The sequence below is a fragment of the Panthera leo genome, chromosome E1 (assembly GCF_018350215.1).
Source record: "Panthera leo isolate Ple1 chromosome E1, P.leo_Ple1_pat1.1, whole genome shotgun sequence".
NCBI classification, from domain to species: Eukaryota; Metazoa; Chordata; class Mammalia; order Carnivora; family Felidae; genus Panthera; species Panthera leo.
In genome coordinates this window covers 53,711,766-53,731,929 of record NC_056692.1, presented here as the reverse complement: position 1 = coordinate 53,731,929, position 20,164 = coordinate 53,711,766, and the positions used below count along the sequence as shown (strand labels likewise).

At 55.2% G+C, this 20,164-nt stretch overlaps 1 protein-coding gene across 3 annotated transcripts in view; it reads left to right on the top strand.

Moving 5' to 3' along the window:
• Positions 1–20,164, top strand: part of SDK2 (sidekick cell adhesion molecule 2) — a 264,330-nt gene that overhangs the window by 149,827 nt on the left and 94,339 nt on the right. For 2 of the 3 annotated variants that reach the window (XM_042914557.1, XM_042914556.1), the window contains exons 3-4: positions 4,558–4,664; positions 15,750–15,897. In XM_042914557.1, the coding sequence (XP_042770491.1) occupies positions 4,558–4,664; positions 15,750–15,897 (255 nt within the window). Of the gene's footprint in view, positions 1–3,866; positions 3,972–4,557; positions 4,665–15,749; positions 15,898–20,164 lie in introns of those variants that run through there. The other variant, XM_042914558.1, reaches the window with a different exon arrangement.

Sequence of the window (20,164 nt, the reverse complement as noted above, 5' to 3'; positions counted from 1 at the left end):
GTTCACACGTCCATGGGCGAAGCCAAAGAATTTGCCGGACAAGGGAATCTGTGCTCTCCTGATGCTTGGTGGGGAGCCCCTAATGGATCCTCACTCCGGTGGGGGGTTTCTGCAACACCCTCCTTGTCTCCCTCCTGGAACCTCTCCACCTCACCCCATACCTTCCACTCCCCACCAGTGACTCATACACCTGCTCCCTCATTGGACAAGCATTAGTACAGCACGTGCCATATGCCTGGCAATTATGTCTGGGGCCTCTTATAAGGAGCCCATCAAAGTCGGCCATCATTGTCCCCATTTTACAGATGGGAAAACCGAGGCTCGCAAGGTTCCAGAACTTGCTCAGCACACATTCTTAAGAAGGAGCAGAGAGGTGGGGCGCTGGGGTGGCTCGGTCGGTTAAGCGTCTGACTCTTTTTTTTTCCAATTTTTTAATGTTTATTTTTGAGAGAGAAAGCGCAAGCAGGGTAGGGGCAGAGAGAGAGAGGGAGACACAGAATCCAAAGCAGGCTCCAGGCCGTCAGCCGTCAGAACAGAGCCTGACACGGGGCTCAAACCCACGAGAGCAGTAAGATCGTGACCTGAGCTGAAGTCGCACGCTTAACACCTGGGTGCCCTGCGTCTGACTCTTGATTTTGACTCAGGTCATGATCTCACCAGTTGGTGAGTTTGAGCCCCTGAGTTGGGCTGTGCCCTCACGGTGCAGAGCCTGCTTGGGATTCTCTCTGTGTCCCTCCCCTGCTCTCCTTCTCTCAAAATAAATAAACTTAAAAAAGAAAGAGCAGAGGGGCAAGTCAAACCTACATTTCCCTGAGTCAGAAGCTCTGGTGCTTTCTTCAACGCCATGCTTCCCTTGAGAGGAGATCAGATGTGGGCCGTCCTAGACAGGGCATTCCACCCATCCCCCTGTTCCTGGACAGGGCTGGGCTCATCCACTTCCTGCCAGGCCAGCGGCAGCAGGTGGGTGGGATAGACGGAGCTGTGGGCGTCGTGTCTCCCGAGGGCCCGGGAGGGAGCATTTCGGGGACAGCGGTCACTGCCACTGTCATTATCAAGGCTACGTACCGTCCAGCACGCTGGATTCGCATGCTGAGGTGCTGGCCAGCCTGGGAGCCTGGGAGGCAGGGGGACCGGGAGCTGGAACTGGGGTGGAGTGGAGCGGGTTTCCCTGGTAGGAAAGGCAGTGGGCGGAACTGTTACTTTAAATAATGTTGCCAACCAGCCAGAAATAGGTCCCCCGGGCGGGAGGAGAAGGAAGCCGGAGGATGGAGAGGACGCACAATGAACCCCACTCCGCAGGGGCCAGGGAGCGTGGCCTCAACTACAGAGGGACCAAGAGGGAGGTCGAGGGCCAGTGCTCCTCTTCTGGCCTCGGGGGAGGGGCAGGCCTGCCGCCAGTCGACCTTCCCTGGGCCCTGGGGGCTCCCGGCGGACGCAAATGGACACAGAGCCTTCTGCAGAAATCCACTTCCATTAAAGTTTAAACTTCACTACGCATCACTGACATCGGCAAACAAACCCACATCCAATGAGTCCCTGGTGTCTCTTTTATAATGTATCCTTAAATTATATGCTCCAAGTGCGTTTTTACATTTTATTTTTAAGATAAAAGCCATATATGCGTACGATAAAGAAAATTCCGGTGGCGTCGAAAGACATAAAATGGGGAAGTAGAAGTTTCCCTCTCTCCCCCTCCCCAGCACTGCTCTCAAAAGGGAGAGAACACATATCCGTCTCCGAAGCTTATGTCCATGTACGATGTATATGCACATATATACAATTTATGTACTCGTGATCCCATGTATCCAAATATATGTCCCATGTATCCAAATATACATTTGTATATATGAATATACAAATTTCATTTACCCACATGGTATTGTACCATTTACACTATTCTCTTTTTTTTTTTTTTTGGTCCAGAAACTAAAATTATTTTTATTGGGCCAATTTGCATGATCCTAAACATTAAACTGAGGGTTTGGTAGCCTGTGTCCGTGAACAACAGCTTTACCAAGAGTGGCAACCATCCGATACCTCCCTTGTCCCTAGCAGTCAGCCGTGACACTGATTGACTTCTTCCTTCCTCGTGTTGTTAGTTCCATAAACGTCTCCCCCTCTGCAGCTTCGACGTCCTTTCCACGCTCTGTGCGAGTCGGACACCATTCTGTCTCCTACAGGTGTTCTTGCTTATTCCCCGGCCGCGGCATCGTTAACTCGTTAACTGATCCATTCATTGTTGGTGGACATTTAGGGTGCTTCTGATTGCGTGGTTATCTCTGCCATTATAAGCAATGCCACGGTGAACATCCTCATACCTGTTTTTTGCCACATTTTTGCAGTATATCTAAAGGGCCAGCTCTCGGTGCTTTGCCTGTTCTCATTTTGATAGATTTTGCCCTAAAGGCTGGGCCACTCTGCACTTGCACCGGCCAATCTGAGGGTACACCTCCCCGCCCCCCACTCTTGACAACCTTGCACATGATCAAGCATGAGAGTCTCTGGCCGTGTGATATGTGAATGTTGTCTTGTTTTGATTGGACTTTCATTGTGACAGAGGTTGAGCATCTTTTTGTTAGCTTGCTGGCCATTTCTGTTCATTTTCCTCTCCCTGGAGCCTTTTAAATAATATCTGATTCCATTTTCAAAGATAGAGAGCTTTTCCAGCCAATCTCGCCTTCCATCTTTCTTCTCAGGTCACCCCATCGTTTTCGAGACCCAAACAGTTTGCCCAAAGCTGTCTCCCCTCCCCGCAGCAGAGGCGAGCAAGAGTGTGATGGGCTTGAGGACGGGGTGGAAGGAGAACGGGGAATTTGCCAGAGCCTGGGCGCCTGATATCTCCCCATCATCACTCCGTGCACAGTAGCGAGGGACAGATAAGAACTGCAGCCGGTGGCAGAGATAAGAGGCTTGGACAGCCAGAAGGTTCTGAATCATGCTGCAGAGCCACAGCCAGAGCCAGAGCGAGCTCGGCACCTACCCATCCGTGAGTCTGGGGCTCGTGCAGTCCCCGGATGGAAGGGGGGCCCCTTGGAATATGGTGTCCGTGTTGAACTGGCTTACAGCTGAGCTTAGAGCCGGGCAGGCTCTGTGGGACCCTGGCCCTGCCTCTTAGCACCTGTGAGACTGCCTGTCAGTGATGAAACACTTCTGAACCTCAGTTTCCCCACCTGTAAAATGGGGGTGCCGGTAAAAGTACCCCCTCCTTAGGATTAAGTGAACGACACTCGAATGCAGACCCACTCCTGGGTGCCTCTGTTCACATACGACAAGGAGTGTGAAGCTAGCGGGCTTTGCGTAAGATTTAAGTTTAAAATTTGTTAAAATTGCTTTTATGCTGAGATTACGTTTCTTCTCGATGACCTCAAAATGTCCCTTTTAGAGAAAATGCTGACCAGTTCTATTTATTTTTCTCCCCCAACCTGGCACTTTTTAATATTATCTTTTTTTTTTCTTACTTGCTTTTTTTGGGTTTCTGGTTGGTTGATTGTTTGTCTGTTTGCTTTTTGGTTGGTTGGTTTTAATGATCTTACTCGACAAAGTAAAAACTTGACAGTTTTATATCAAGCCCCATTTTTTTAAGTGTTACTGGTCCGTGCCAGCATTGGCATATCCCAAGGACAAGGGACAATGAGCTTGTCCACCAAGTCTGGGTAAGCCCTAGCACACGCAAGGATGGAGATGTTCTAGGCACAAGCCCCTTGATCCTCTGAGGTTCCCACTGGGCCATTTGTTGCCCAGAGACAGGAAAGGTCATCACAGAGGGGGTGTCAGGACAGCTAGCCCCACCCACCCCAGAGAGCACCACCTGCCCATGTCTTGCCTGCCAGAAGTTCCTGTCCCGACCTGGCCTTGCATCCGCCCCGCCTCTCAGCCAGATCGGCACGTACCTGTTCTCCAGCCACCTCTCCCCCAACACCAGACCCTGCTGCTCTTTGAACCAGTCATGTGCTCCCAGAGCAGCTCTTCAGGTTCATGCATCCTGGCCTCAGGGCCCACTCATACAGAAATCCAGTCTGTCCTGCTCAGAAGACTCTGCCTTTTCCCTCCACAAAGCTGCAGTGGGGCTAACTTTAACAATGGAACGATGCAAAGCATCTGGGGAAGCATGTAAACTTCCCTGCCTCTGTCACCCCCATCCATTTCCACTAATATTTAGTACAGTCCTGGGCCTGGCCAAAAGAGAATGCCCCCACCTTTCTCAGTCGCGCGAGTCACAGGCAAGGGAGGACGGCAACCTCCCGCATCCCTGACGTCTCCCGGTGGGAGGCCTGGTCACAGCCAGGGTCAAGGGCTTAGGCGTAGCACCTCCTGTCCTTGGGAAAATGCAGGCTCCTTCCTAGGCACCTGAGCAAAAGTCTGGTTGCCTTCGGGAGGGACTTTGCTGTTGACGAGGCCCTTTCCGACTCCCAAGACCTGGCCAGAGGATCCAGAGCTCCCCCTGGTACTCTTCATTCAGGAAGACGCTGACCTGGCGACTTTGCCCTGCGATCCCATCTGACGGGCACATCCCTGCACCTGCCTGACTCGCTCATTGGCTGTCCCATCTCCCCCCAGGTACATGATCACCAGCCTGGACCGCACCCACGCGGGCTTCTACCGTTGCATCGTGCGTAACCGGATGGGCGCCCTGCTGCAGCGGCAAACCGAGGTCCAGGTGGCCTGTAAGTACAGCGGGCGACTTGGGGCAGGGTGGGGCACGAAGCGGGAAAGGGCCCGCAGGGTCCTCACCCGCCACCACGCTCTGGGCAGAGCCAGATCCCGACCGCAGCCTCCCACGCTCACTGGGTCCTCGTGGCGGCCCTTCCTGCGTATCCGTGAGCCCTCACTCTACGGTTGACGGAGCTGGCGGGAGCTGGCGAGTCCACACCGCTCAGCAGCACACGTCTGCCGGCTCTGAGTTCAACTCCGTTTACGTGGGACCAGCTGCTGCTTTTTTAAAACGGGCCCTACCACCTGGTTCATGGGCCTCCTCTGGGCTTGGCTGGGCCTCACACGGGGGGTCTTCATGATGGACCCCCTCTCCGGCTACTTACAGTCTTTTTGGCAGACTTCCTGGCGCCCCCCCACCATGACCTTAATCTTTCCCTCCTCCAATTCGCTCAGCCCTGGAGCAGTCACAGCAAGCGGGTCCCATGATCCTCAGGGAGATGCCTCATGGTGGCACCATGACTCTAAGAGGGAGAGGGCAGATGACAAGTCAGGGTTCCTGGAGGAGCCAGGTGAGCAGACGGCAAAGTGGTCGGTCCCTCCAAGCCCCCCCACCCCGCCCCCAGTCACTGGAAGGACTTTTTCAAATGGTAGGAGAGAAGGCAGCTTCAAAAGACCCCAAGGGCATCTCAGGGACCAGGGCCCCGGAAGCACCAACCAACACCCTCCCCCTGAGACTCGGTGTCACCTTCCCAGTCCTGCCCACCCATCCTAAAATAGCTGCTGTATGCCAGAAATGAGCCTCATTATGGGCTGTTTTCTTTCTGGGCTCTTCCAGGGGCAGAGGTCCAAGGTTGCACAGTGGGACATGGGAATATGGAAAGCTTTAGTCGGCCTTGAAATTTAAAAAAAAAAAAAAAAAGGCCACCTTCTCATCCAGAGCCTACAGGGGCTCGCCTCTGAATTAGCACAGGAGAGAGCTGGCTACTTGAACAGAAGTAGGGGAGAGAAATCTAAAAGGAAAACCTCAAGCGAGGCAAAGAGTGTTGATAATAATTATGGAAAACAACCGTAATCAAAAGTGGAGGACGGATTGTCTCCATAAATCAGCACTAAAGGCAACTCAGCTCACTCAGAGGAGTGGAAAAGCCCTGAATTAAAATGATGGATCAGGGCACTGTCAGCGGCTGGCGGGCTCCCAGGGAGCTTGATTTAGCCAGTGCTTGGATCCCGCAGGACAGGGGCAGGGCCGTGAGCCAGCCTCCAGACAGATGCGCGTGCACGTGTGGGCCCGTGTGCGTGCAAATGCATGTGCCTGAGTGTGGGCTCATGCACGAGGGTGCACATGTGTCTGTCTGCACTGGTCTGCTTCTTTGCCCCCCGCCCCGCCGCCGTGTGTGGGCGAGAACGTGTGTGCAAGCGTGTGCACATGCATGTATCCATGTGTGTGTGTGTGTGTGTGTGTGTGCATGGCATACACTGTTCTGGCCAGAGGCAGAGCAGTGAGCTGGCACCTGCACCCTCCAGTCAGCCCAGCCTCCGCCCCTCCACTGCCCCCCACGGGGGGATCCCTGTCCTCTCAAAGCCAAGTGTCACCCTGGGCTTCAGGAGCCCCCACAGTTGCCCCCCCAGGCTACACAGCGCTGCTCCCTGGCTGTGCCTGGGTGGCTACAGGTGGTCCCTGGCAGAGAGCAAGGGGTACCTGGAAGGGGCTGAAGCACCGGACGGAGTGGGGAGGCCTGGGTCCACCCTCTTCCTGGCCACCAGCTGCGGCTCCCGGGGCCAGCCCTGAGAGCCCGCCCCTCAAACTGCGCCCAACCGCTCTGTTTCATAGCGTCGTAAAGTAGAAACCACTGTCTGCAGCCCTCTGGGACCTAAAGCCAGGGGGGTCAGGTGAGCCCTGGGAGCTCCACGTGGCAGCTGAGAAAACCACCCCTCCTCACAAGTTAAGGAAGGCTTCACCCAACCGTGGTGGCCACGGCGGGACGGAGAAGGGAAACCCACCTCTCGCCCCCTCCCTTGCTGGACACGCTTGTCTCTTGGGGAGCTGGGGCCGGGGAGAGGGGTCTCACTCTTGCTCTTTAGTTCTGGAAGTTGAAGAATCTGCTGTCCAACCTGTCCCCTCCTCAAGACACCTTCCAGGACCCGGGTGCGGGGGAAGGTGAGACCTGGCGAAACCAGCCCCACCCACAACCTCGCTCTGTCCCGCCTGTTGCCGAGCTGGGCCGCGCCCCCTTTTCTCTCCGTCCTTATCCCACAGCCTGCAGGGTAGCGCCCCCACCCCCACTGCACGGATGAGAAAAGCAAGGCTGGCGGGGGCAGGGGGGGGCATGAGGTGACCGCCTGCGTCACACGGTGAGGAAGTACCAGAGAAGGACTTGAACCCGCGGCTGCCTGATTCTGAAACACTCCCCTCACCACACTGCCACCTGAGGTCAGGAGAAAAGTCAAAATGGGGTGGGGGTGGGAAGGGGGGGGATCACCTGCTAAGCTCAAGGTTCAAATGGAATCACATGGATGCCCTGGAGTGTCATGTCCCGTGTCCAGACAGCCCCGCAAATAGGTGCTGTGTCCACCCAGGATGGACGCCGTCTCACACGGGGTGGGGGCCACACGCTCTTGGCTGTCAGCAGCGGCCAGCGTGAAAATGCTTGTAAGTAAATCCCGGGTTCTTCTGTGCCTAAAACACGGCCATGCCGTGGGGACGGGGATCAGCAGGTGTGGCTTCCAGCCCCAGCCTCCGCCCTGAGTGCCTTAGGGCTCTGGGCACCTGGTGTAGGTGCACAGGGGGGCGCACAGGGGCAGATAGAGGAGGACGTGTGGCCTCTGTCCCCCTGGAAAGGTGAGCACGTGCCCCAAGACCCCTTAGAACAATCACAGACACGGGGTCAAGCTCACGTCCCGAAGGAGATGCTAAGGGAGGTACAGCGGGGCCTCCGCAAGGATCCCTCCTCCGGTGTGGCTGTGCATGCGTCTTTCCTCCGTGGGTTCCCAGGACAAGTCTGAGAGGCAGGGGGGCAGGAAGGCGTGTTACGAGCCCCATCTCGAGATGAGGCAACTGAGGCTCAGAGGAGGTAGGAGACAGCCCAGGGGCCCGCAGCCAGCCTTTCTACCTCCCACCTTTCCTTGCCTCGCCTACCGCCACACTGTAGGGTAGAGCCACGAACCCCCAGTTCAAATCCAGGCTCACTTCTCCCTGGCTGTGTGACCTTGGGCAAGTTACCTCACTTCTCTGTGCCTTTGCTTCCTCTTTCCTCGGTGTGAAAATGGAAGCTAATATTAGTGCCTATCTTGTCCGGCTGTCACACAGCGCCCCGCCCACGGGGTCGAGAAGCCTTTCTCCTGTCCATACGGCCAACCAGGGAGGGTGTCCGGGAATAAGCATTTGCAGACGTTTCTCACTCTGGCCACCTCCACAGGCATACTCCTAGCCACCGCATCTGCTCCCCGAGCTGGGGCCAGGGCAAGGCAAGTGAGGTATGGAGGCCGCACAATTCAAGGCGGTGCTCCCTCCCCGGTACTCACTGTGCACCTGCAGGGTGCTGAGAGCGGTGCCTCCTTACATCTTCCACCTGGCCTACCCAGTCCATCTAAGGATGGGTGGGGAATGGCTGCTTTTCTAGATGCCTCTGTCTCCCCTTGCGAAGGTTTCTGCCTCCCAGGGCGGAGGGCTTTGACCCGTCGGGTGATGCTGCCTTTGGAGGCTCCTTCCAGGGCTGGGTCCAATGGGACCCCCCTCTGGCCCCCACCCACCCCCTTCCCAAAGAGGGACTGTGAACCGGGTTCTAACGAGAAATGAATAAGGCAGCTGTGCTAACAACTAAGGATAATGGCCAAGTCGTTACCAAAAGATTCTTTACGTGTTTTTAATTACAGCAATTAAGAGGAAGTCAATAAAACATCCACCCCCTCCCCAGCTCCCTTTCTGCCGGCACCCCCACCACCACCACCACCCCCATTAGTCTCTTCTTTGTTGTTTTTTTTTTAAGTTGCCATAAATTTCTGGCTTGCGGCAAGCTGGCTGAATGGCAGAGGGGGATAGGAGAGCCTTCCTGGGTCAAGAAGCCTTCCTGGCCGTCCACATCCACGTCCTGAGGCCACCTCTGTGTTCTCCTCACCTGGGCCACATCCCTGGTTCCTCCCCCGCCCTCGTCCCTGGTCGGACGGAAGCCCCAGCCCCAGCAACAAGCCCACCCCCAGGCCACAGGGCCAAGGGCCTTAGCCCGTCTGGAAGCCAGGCCTGCAGCCACCTGTGTAAGACGGGACATGAGGGAATCAAGCCTGTTCTTGGGGTTGATCAAGCCCCAAATGACACCAGTGGGCCTGTTTTTCCTAATTCTTAACGTTGAGTTTGACCACTGAATATGGAGTATTTAGGGGCCGTGCTACAGTTCGAGATAACTACAGCACCCGTCTTGCTGACCGTTTAATTCGTTCGTGCGATAATTATTGCTTTACACCCAGTGCATGCTGAGCTCTATTCTAGGCAGTGAGGACGTAGGGGACAAAACTGGGACACATGTTCCTGCCCTCAGGAAAGTAGTAGGGCGCCATAAAAGTCAAAAGGTGAATATACGATAGAATAGAGGATGTAGAAAGCCAATGAAGAAAACTAAAGTGTTCTAGAGAAAAGTGAAGTCAAGGAAGAGTGATGGACGCTGGGGCAGGGGACTTGTTTGCTTTAGTGGCTGAGAGCGGCCATCTGGGGAGGTGGCATTGAGCAGAGTCTCAAAGGAAGCAAGGAGGGGAGTCACACAGAGGGTTAAGGTGTTTGCAGGCCAGGGAGCAGCAAGTGCAAAGGCCCTGGGGTAGGTTTGGGTGTCTGAGGCCAGGGTAGCTGAAGCAGAGTGAGGGAAGGAGAGGGTGGAAGGCGATGTAGCCGAGGAGGTGGGGCATCAGGGACAGATGGCGGCCTCCAAGATGTGAGTGGCACTTGTGATGTTACTCGCGGTGCCATGGAAGCATGCGTGGTTGGGGGGAAGAGGTACGATGCGGCCTGGTTGGAGGGAGGAGCGTTGTTTTCATAATAAACAGACAAAACCACAATGAAATACCATCTCGTGTCCACCCGATCGGCCACACCAAGGTGGCCAGCGAGACCAAGAGTGGCCAGAAACTCCCATCCGGGCCGGCGGGGGTGGGAGGCGGGAAATTGGTGCAGATTGGCAAGCAGTGTGGCATCATCTCGTAAAATTCGTGCGCGCGTGCCCTACAGCCCAGCGGTCCCACTTCGAGGCACATGCTCTAGAGATGCTCTGAGCCCCGCGTGCCAGAAGATCCATGTAACGCTGTTTGTAGCCGGGCAGCAAAGCGCTGAAAATAGAGTCAGCCAGCAGCTGCACTGTGCTCCCTCCACACATGGACGTCCATGCGGCCGTGGCAATGACTCAGCTGAGTACTAGCGCATAGACAGAGCTCCAAAAAAAAAAAAAAAAAAAAAATGCACGCACACACACACACACACACCCACGCACACACACACATCACAGTAGACGACCTATAAAAATAATCCCAGGTATAAAGGGACTGAAACCAAACTACCCTAACCAAACGTTGTTCAGGGAATCATCTCCGTCTGGTGATGCTTGGGGGGAAGGCAATGCAGGGTTAACACAACACTTGGGGTGCAGTTACCTCTGGAGAGGGAGGGGGCGTGACTGGGGGGGGACACCGTGGGGGTGTGGCGAGGTTTGTTAGTGTTCTGTTCCCTAAGCTGGGTTGGGGGGTATGTGAGTGTTTGTTCTGTTCTTCTTTAAAGTATCCATATAATTGGGGCGCCTGGGTGGCTGAGTCGGTTGAGCATCCAACTTTGGCTCAGGTCATGATCTCGCGGTCTGTGAGTTCGAGCCCTGCATCGGGCTCTGTGCGGACAGCTCAGAACCTGGAGCCTGCTTCGGATTCTGTGTGTGTGTGTCTCTCTCTCTCTCTCTCTCTCTCTCTCTGTCTGTCTGCGCTCTCCTGCTCACGCGCTGTCTCTCTCTCAAAAATAAACATTAAAAATTAAAAAAAAAATAAAAATAAAGCATCCATATAATCATAATCGCTCTTCTGTACGTGTGACATATTTCGTGATTTTAAAAAAAGTGTTTTAGAAATAAGAAAAAGCAATGACTTTATTCTGGAGTGGAGTGCATACTTCACAAGACCTTTTAAGCGGTAACAAAGACATCAGGAGTTTTTAGGCCACCTCCAGCTGTGCCCCAGGCTTACACTTCTTTGCTCGCAGGGGAATTTGTTGGGAAAGGTGAATCAGCGCCACGGACGTAACATGGGGTGTTAACGAGCGTGTACCTCGGAGGGGAAGTGCCCAAAACCCTTATCTGTTTCTGCCTTGATGTGCATGCTCTTTCCCAGGGGTTCCTGGGTCCCCAGGCTCTGCCAGCACGGGGCCTCCTTCCTTCTAGCCTTTCTGTGGCACGGGGCGGCTGAGTGGATGCCCCCTTGGCCCTTTGCTGCTGCTGTTTCGTATGCGTAGGCTGTGCCCTGGGGCCGGTGAGCAGAGCTGGAAGCCTGTGGAGTGGAGAGAGTGGGAGGGTGCTGGGGGCCTGAGAGCCACGGGAGGCAGGGAGCTTGTGGGATGGAAACGTGGAGAAGAGCATCAGCTGCAGAATTTGGACCCAAACCAGCTGTGCCCTTCCTTCCATCCCTCTCGCAGTGCATTCACGCACGCCTGAATGCGCGTGTCCGGCCATCCACCCTCCCGCCCTCCTTCCGTCCATCCGACCGTTCCTCCCTTTCTCCATCCGTCCCCTCCTCCCTCCATCCGTCCGCCTCTTCCTCCCTCCCTCCATCCATTCATCCATCCCACAGTAGGGGCTCAGCCGGAGCCATTGCATGATGGCATTAGGTGAGTTTAGAGAGAACATACAGTGTGCAGAGCACAGGTACCTCGTAGGGACTTGCTTATGAACACCGCTGCCTCGTGAAGCCCACGGTATAGCAGGGAGAGAGAAAGAATGTGCACGAAGCATGTTAATGGAGGGGACGAGTCATGGAAGAAGCAGAGAGGAAATGCAGAAGGGGGGCCAGGTTTGAATGCTGGCCCGGCCCTGCCCTGACTGCTTGACGTGGGATAAGCCACTCTGTCTCCATGAGCTTTAATTTCCTCACTGACGAAATGGAGCTAATAAAACTGAAGAGAGGAGAAAGAAACACTATTACCATGAAATTGCTTGAAATTGTTCAAATATATCTTCGGAGTTCCGTGCAAAGTTTTTTAAATAGATAAAATTATGGTGAGAACGGAAATCGATGTGATTTATTGATGCAATTTTTTTATAGACAGAGCCAAGTAATGGAAATTAATAAACAACTTAAAATGTGTATTTATTAGAGTCGAGCTGACCGTGGCAGCATGAGGATGACGCGAAGGTGAAGTCCACTTAGGAAGGACACTGACACAGGGCCAGCATTCAGCGGTCTTTGCTCTTCAGTTGTGTTGGGTGGCTTAGGGTAATCTTTGTTGAAGAGGTAGATATTTAAACCAAACTGTGAAAAATATGGACGATTCTAATATTTTAATACTGTAAATATGAGGTATAATTTTTAGCACTTTAATATACTCTCCCAGTTGCTATGGCTGTGTAACGAATTGCCCTCAATCATAACGGTGTCCGGCAATCGTCTAGTATACTCACCGAGTGCGTGAGCCTTGGATCCAGACGGACATGGTGGGGGTGGCTTGTCTCTGCTCTGTATGAGTGAGGTCTCCGCTGGGAGACTTATTTAAAGGCTGGGACCTTGTCTGGCCACTGTTGGTGCTGACTATCATCTGGGGGCTTCATTTCCTCCATCCATGGGCCCTTCTCATGTCCAAGTGGGCCAGATTGAGCTTTCTTACAACATGGCGGCTGGATCCCAAGTAGGAGTGTCCGGACAGAGAGGGAGATCTAGATGGAAGCTGCATCCTTTTGATGACCTGGCCTTGGATGTCGTACATCATTATTTCCAGCACATTCGTGAGAAGAGTATGTTGAATGGGAGATAAATATTGATGCCGCCATCTTTGGAAGGATACACCCAAGGGTTGCCTGGGTGACTCAGTCACTTAAGCTTTTGACTCTTGATTTTGGCTCAGGTCATGATCTCACGGTTCATGAGATCAAGCCCCACATTGGGCTCCGTGCTGACAGCACAGAGCCTGCTTGGGATTCTCTCCCTCTCTTTCTTCCCCTCCCCTGATGACACACACATGCTCGCTCGCTCGCTCTCAAAATAAATACACTTTAAAAAATAAGAAGGAAGATCCATCCTGACACATACACGTGGTATCTCATGTAATCCTGACTATAACCTATGAGGAAGGTACTCTTCACAGCTCCATTTTTCAAAAGAGGAAATTAAAGCTCAGCGAGGTCAAAATTTTGCCCAAAGTCATGCCTAATAAATAACAGAAGTAGAATTTGAACTCAAATCTCAGTGACTCCAAAGCCATTACCGGTGCATTTACCGCCTGCCAAATTTAGAACAAGGATGCCGACAGCACCTTCTATTTGCCGAGATACTTAATTGGCTGGATCTCTCTGAGATGCTGTTGAATCATGGCGCCTTGGTGAATCACGGCTTGTTCTGGTGGCTTTCTAGGCAGGGGCCCCGCACAAGGACAGGCCTGAGATGAGAAGCAGGGTGTAAATAATCCAGTGTGGCAGGACGGCAGTGACGTGGTTACCACGGAAAGGTTGGTTGGGGTCAGATTAGGAGGGACCTCGAAACCGAGCGAGGGAATTTAGACTTTCCTGGGGGGTCATGAGGAGATGCCGAAGGTTCTGAGCAAGTCAGTGATATGGCCAGAAAAAGCAAACAGGAAGAGTGTGGGAGATGGTTGGGTGTGGGGAGCCTCCGGGGAGCACGTGGGGTGGGGGGCTCAGCACAGCTGGAGTAACGGGGTGGGCTTGGTGGTGGGCCTGCGGGAATTGGGGAAAACACTTGGATGGACATTCCTGAGGAAGAGTCGTAGGACTCTGTGGGGACAGGGAAGTGAATGAAGCACCATGAAAGCCTCCAGGGATCTGAAAACCCAGGTGGTCTGGGCAGGTGCAGGTGGGATGCTATTCACAGAACTGAGATAACAGGAAGGTAAGATGTGCCAACATTTTCGGTGGGAAATCGAGTGTTGGGTGCTGGGGCTCGGGGAAGAGCCAGAGCAGATGTGAGAGTCTTTGCAGTGAGGCTGTGGGCAAAGCCATGAGCTTCGGCGAGGCCTCCAAGGGGGCAGTGTGGCCGAGAAGAGAACCGAACCCAGGACTTTGGGAAAGGAGAGCACAGGCCTGTGGTTCTCAAACTTCGAGGTACAGCGGTGTCCTCAGGAGAGCGAACCAAGAACTCGGAGATACAGGTGCATTGAAGCAGGGCCTCTCCGTGCCCCGGGGAGGAGCGGAGGAGGGGAAGAGATCGGTGGGCTGCCCGAGTTCCCAGGGGGTGCTGAGACCCACCAAAGTGTAAGAGCGGCTGGCTTGAGCCCAGACTGGTAGTTCTCAACCTTGGCTCCCGTTGGAGCTACGGGAACAGCTTTAGAAATATCCACATCCAGGGGCGCCTGGGTGGCTCAGTTGGTTGAGCATCTGACTTCAGCTCAGGTCATGATCTCACTGCTCATGGGTTCGAGCCCCGCATCGGGCTCTGTGCTGACATCTCGGAGCCTGGAGCCTGCTTCAAATTCTGTTTCCATCTCTCTGTCCCTCTCCTGCTCGTTCTCTCTCTCTCTCTCTCAAATATAAAATAAAACATCTAACAAAATATTTAGAAATATCCACGTCCCACCACCCCCAAAGGTTCTGACCTCGGGGAACATTCGAAGCCCCTCAGGGCTTTCTGAGGTTTAGCCAGGCTGCCAGACTCCCAGTTGAAGGAGAGGGAGAAGAGGCAGGGGTATTCGAGGGCTTGAGAAATAACAGTCAAAGCCGCACGAGACCAGGTGGCATGGGATGTGGCCCCCTTGGTCAGGGAGGGGGCAGCGGGCAGTGGGGACATGCAGGGTAAGTTTTCGGTGACCTGAGCCTGATTGCACATGGGAGTTCCGATGGCCAGCTCACACCGAGCAAGTTCTTGAACTGGCATCAGCACTTTTTTTTTTCTAAACTCTAGGTGATTCTAACTGGCACGTGGCCAAGATGAGGACAGTGATGCTTCTCACACTTGAATATGGACACACTTCACCGGGAGTCTGGTTACGATTCAGGCTCTGATTCAGTGGGTCTGGGGTGGGACCCGAGACCCTGCATTTCTAACACCACGCGGGTGGTGCCCATGCTGCTGGCCCACAGGCCACACTTTGAGTAGCGAGGATGTCCGTCAATGTTCAAATGTCATGACTTTCCGCACAAACACCGCTTCCCGTACCCCACTGTAACCCTCGGCTGCTAGAATCAAACCCCACCCCGACTTCAGCAGGCAGGTGGGCGACCAGAAGTCTCCTGCCTGCATGTTCCCTTCCCCTCCTGGCTGACATATCGGAGCTGGGATAAGTGTTCCCCTCCGTATCTGCCAGCGGGGTAGGCATGTTTTTAAAAGAGCAATATGGTGTTTCCATTCGCACATCCATGCGGCTTCGTACACTTCCCACCCGAGGCAGAGGAGGGAAATCATCTCCATACTCGATTATGAGCATCCAAGACCCCACCCTCTCCAGCATCCCCAACCTTCCCTCCCCCAAGAGCGTAGGCAACCAGCCCCAGGATGCGCCCTTCACCCCACCCTGGAACCCCGGGGCAGCTCTGCCTGACTCCAGTCTCTGAGGTCTGAGTTCAAATCCTGGCTCTGCCCCTTCCTAGCCGCGTGCCCTCAGACAAGTTAAGGAACCTCTCTGAGCCTGTTTTGGGCGGTTTCCTCCTCTGCAAGATCTGTGAAATAATGACCAACCTCTCGTGGTGGCTCGATGCATCGGTCGATTCGTGGATATGTGGATATAAACCCCCAAAGCACAAAGCAGGGCGTGTCATAATGATGGGGTTAGAGGGTGGGGTGACGGGGTCATGGGGGTGGTCTGAGCACGGGGCAGGGGTGGGGGGGAGGGGGCTCCTTCCCCGCCGACACCTGCTGCCACCACTCCCGGCCTGGGAGCCAGACAAGCGGACCCTCACACGTGCTCTTTCGTCCCACAGACATGGGGAGCTTTGAGGAAGGCGAGAAGTACCAGAGTGTCTCCCACGGAGAAGCCGCCGTCATCCGCGCCCCACGCATCGCCAGCTTCCCGCGGCCACAGGTGACCTGGTTCCGGGACGGCCGCAAGATCCCGCCCAGCAGCCGCATGTGAGGCCCTGCTCCGGGGAGGGGGATGCAGGGGGCTCACCCTGGGAGAAGGGCTTGGGGACCTCCCGGATGATGACGAGAGAAGGGCGGCTTATGAGGAGGGGCTCTCTGGGAGCACTCGTGTGGAGCCTTGGGGGCACGACGGCGCAGTCGCCTTCCCAGGGGTTGGCCTCCCTCTCAGCTGGAGATCCCTCCTGCCTCCCAAAGCCCTTAAACCCCCGACAGGCACCCTCCCCATCCGTGGGAGGGCGCGGGCACGTCCCTGGCAGGGTGGCCTCCGGGGTGTTTCCCATGTGGGGTGTGGGTGCGGCTGTGTGTGTTTTAGCTGCAGGGAGGAGGGGAGGCCCGGCAGGGAGGGACACACATGGCCCTTTCAGCACGAACAAGGACCCCTCTGTGTGGCCCGAGGCGTGGGTTGTGGGCCTGTGGGCAGAGCCGTGGAGCCAGCACCTCCACAGAGGGCGAGGGCCAAAGCATTTCCTCCGGGGACACTCCCGGCCCTCCCGATCCCTCCTCAGGGTCTGGAGCCAGCCCAGGCTTTCTTTCCCCTTTTGGACTCCAGCTGTCCCCTACACCCAGCAAAGAAAGACCACCTTTGTCCCGGTCTCCTCGGGCCACAGGTCAATGATGGGTGGAGCCCCTCCTGGTCTCGGGAGCCCAGACGGACGGTCCTTGCCTTTGGGGAACATAAAGCCAAGGGAGCGAAGCGTAACGAGAATAACATGGGAACATCCTGGCAGTAACAGCGGCTGTCATTTATCGGGTGCCTGCTGTGTCCTCGCACCTGGGCTCATAACCACACTGCCCGCGTGGCCCTGTCCTCTAGCATCGGGGCGCACCTCCAAGCGGGAGACACCCTATCTCCGTCCCCGTCTGATCCCCAGAGTGCGCGCTCAAAAGACATCCGCCGCATGAACGACCATCACAACAGCCGTATGAGGTGGCTGGCTTTGTCCCCGTTTTACGGACAGTAAAGTCCCCCCAAAAGTGTAACGACCCGGCCACATCTCACACAGCTGGTTCCCGGCTTGCCGACCCCAGAATCAAGGTCCTTAATTCTGTCTTATGTGGAAATTAGGTGACAGCAGGGACGGAGACCAGGAGAGAGGAAGGATAGTGATTGCGCTTGTAGAGAATCGGTCCTGGTAGGGTGGTTCTCAACGTGGCTATACCTGTTGAAATGGGCTTGGACGATTTAAAATACGTTGGATCGTGAGGAGCCTGGGTGGCTGAGTCAGTGAAGCGTCTGACTTCGGCTCAGGTCATGATCTCACAGCTCCTGAGTTCAAGCCGCGAGTCAGGCCCTGTGCTGACAGCTCAGCGCCTGGAGCCTGCTTCCGACTCTGTGTCTCCCTCTCTCTCTGCCCCTCCCCCACTCGTGCTCACTCTCCCTCTCTCTCTCTCAAAAATAAATAAACATCAAATTTTTTTTTAATTTAAAAAAACTTTTTAAAAGTATGTTTGATCTTTAGATCCTACCCCCCTACACATTCTCATTTCGCTGAAATGGGGGCACACTCTGGCCACTGGGGGTCTCTTAAAACTCCCCAGTGACTCTGCCATGCAGCCACAATTGAGAACCACTCTCCTAGGTTAGATCCATTAGCTACAGATATAATACTGCTGCGTAACAAAAGGTCCCAGGGACCCAAAACAGTAAGCGTTCACTTGTCATGTGAATCTGCCGATGGGGACCTTGGCTGGACTCTCTCACTTGCCTGGGGTCGCCTGGCTCTTGATGAATTAAAATAACCAGGCCACTCTGCTCCGTATGTACCATCCCCCAGTCGGCTAGCCCCGGCTTCTTCTGGCAATGACAGAGGACCAGGGAGGAAGCGGGAGCGGAGACCTACTTACCAAGCCTCTGCTAACATCCTGATGGTAGAAGAGGGTCACGTGGTAAAAGTCAACCTCAAGAAGAGGGGGGATTAACTCTGCGTCTTGAGTGGGGAGACCCATGAAGGCACACGCCAAAGGGTGTGGATACGGGGCAGGTGAAACTTTGGAGTTGACCCCGGGGTTAACACAGGGACGGCCTGACTCATGCTGCGAGGGGGCTCATGCTTCCTCAGGCCTAAGGGCCAGTGAGGCCAGCAGATCGGGGGTTACCATTGACACAGATGCTGGGCTGCGTCTCAGCAAGGGGATGCTTTGCCACACGGGTGCAGAGATGGGTGAATGAGTCCTCCCTTCTCTGAGGTTCTCACACAGCTCCAGGTGTATCAGTGATGGCATCCTGCAGGCCAGTCCGTTGGCAGAGGCTGCCTGGAAGACGGTGTTGAGAAGGATACTGGGGCCCCATCCAGACTCTATGGCAAGGGCAGTGCCGTGACGGTTCGATGGCGTGTGCCGTGGCTGCGGGGAGGGCTCGTAGGCACCCCTCTATCGTGTTTGCCGTGGCGGATGAAAGTCTCACTCCCATCACCCCTTGCCTAACACCTTGCCACCCCCTTTTCTCACTCCTGCCCTCTGTCCTCACCCCCTTTTCGTTCCCAGTAGCCTCTGGCACCAGGACAGAATGATCCTGGCTTACACACACGTGCCCGCCCTCGTGGTCACACCCACCACCTTCCCACCCCCACCAGCACTCCAGCCAAACACAGGAGAGAACACTGGAGATTTTATCTCCGCAATTACAGCAGATTAATATTCATAGCTGAGAGGAAAGGTCCCTGGAAGCAAATTCTCTGGCGTCTGTTTGCCAGAGATACGCATCTGATGGGCGCGATCAGCCAGAGGGGCGTGCAGGGGTGCTGGAGGCGGGTGCTATCTCCAGAAGGCTGCTCTCCCTGCGGGGACAGAGACGGCGATTAGCCACACTTCGCCTGTGCCCTGGTGCCCGTTGCTGAAAAGGAGACAAGATTCCCAACAAAGACACATGCTGGGGGCTTTGGTCAGATTCTGGGATGATTTCTTTTATTCTTAATGAAATTATCAATTGGGCCCCCGTGGACCTGAGGGAAAAAAGGGCTGGCTTAATAGGGGTAGTGGATGGGAGGTGGGGTTGGGAGCTGGGCCAATCAGGGAAGAGGGAAAGACCTAGTAAATTGGAACCAGAGGAGTGTGGCTGAAGAATGCAGCCCAGCCCCTGCCCGAGAGTTGAACCCTGACCTCCAGCTTCTTCGGGAGTGGGCGTATCTGGGATGCAGCAGGCCAGAAGTCCTTTTGAGTACCAGAGACAGCTCTGTGGACTCTGGAAGTGAGGTACAGGGCCATTCCAGAACCATCTATCAAGGGGGTGGTCATCCCGCAGAAGGCTTGAGGTCCACAGACCTCAGCCACCTGCTGAGGGTGGAGGGAGGGCAGGCCGAAGTCATCAGTGCTTCCCAGCCCGTCTGCCCGCCACGTTCCGGTCCACATTCAGAGCGCCGCCCCTGGCCTGGGGGGGCCCCAGCGCAGAGTGCTTTCCTTGCCTCAAGTGCTGGTCAAGGCGATGCCAGCTGCACTTACAGACAACCCCCCCCCCCCCCCGCCAAATCCCAGGGACTTAGCACCAGGGAAGTGGATTTCACACTCATCTAAAGTCCTGGCACAGGCAAGAGATGGGAGGGTCGCTTCTCCATCGTCATTTGGGGCCTCTGCCGTCCTCAACACTGGGCTTCAGAGCTGCCCTGCTCTGACAGAGGGGAGAACCTAGGACTCTCACGGGGGCGGGGGGTTCTCAGGGTCCGAGCCTGGAGGTAGTGCACACACCTTCCACCGTATACCCGCCAGCCCAGCCCCGCTGTCCCACCGCCTTCCCCTCAATGGCAGGGGCGCCTGAAACAGGTAAACGAACTGCCATCTCAGTTCTCAGATGCCAGGCCAGCGCATCTCAGCGACGGCACAACCCACACTTGGGGTCCAATAAGTCCCTGTTGTGCCCCTGGGTAAGAACCACTGAGGATCCATCATAATATAGACAAAAGAGAGCAAAAGGAGAGATAAGTGGGTGGGGTGGGTCTTCATCGCCCAGGAGAGAGCACATGGGAGGTGGAGACCCTCTACGGAGGCAAGGGGGGGTTCGAGGCAGTAGATGCACTGGGGAGTGGGACCCAGGGGCACCCGGCGCTCCCAACCCACCAGGGGCTCTGTTCCACCTGAGTCTCCGGTGCCGTGGTGATGGAGAGGGTGGGGGGCTTCAGTGATGTGGTCCAGGGGCACCACTGCTCACCAGATTAGCCCTGACGTTGGACCTTGTGGCAGGTGAGGTCTGCCCGAGACGGAGGGTGACAGCCTCGGGCCAGATGGGGACAGAACCAAAGCAGTGACAGGAATCAGAATCGCT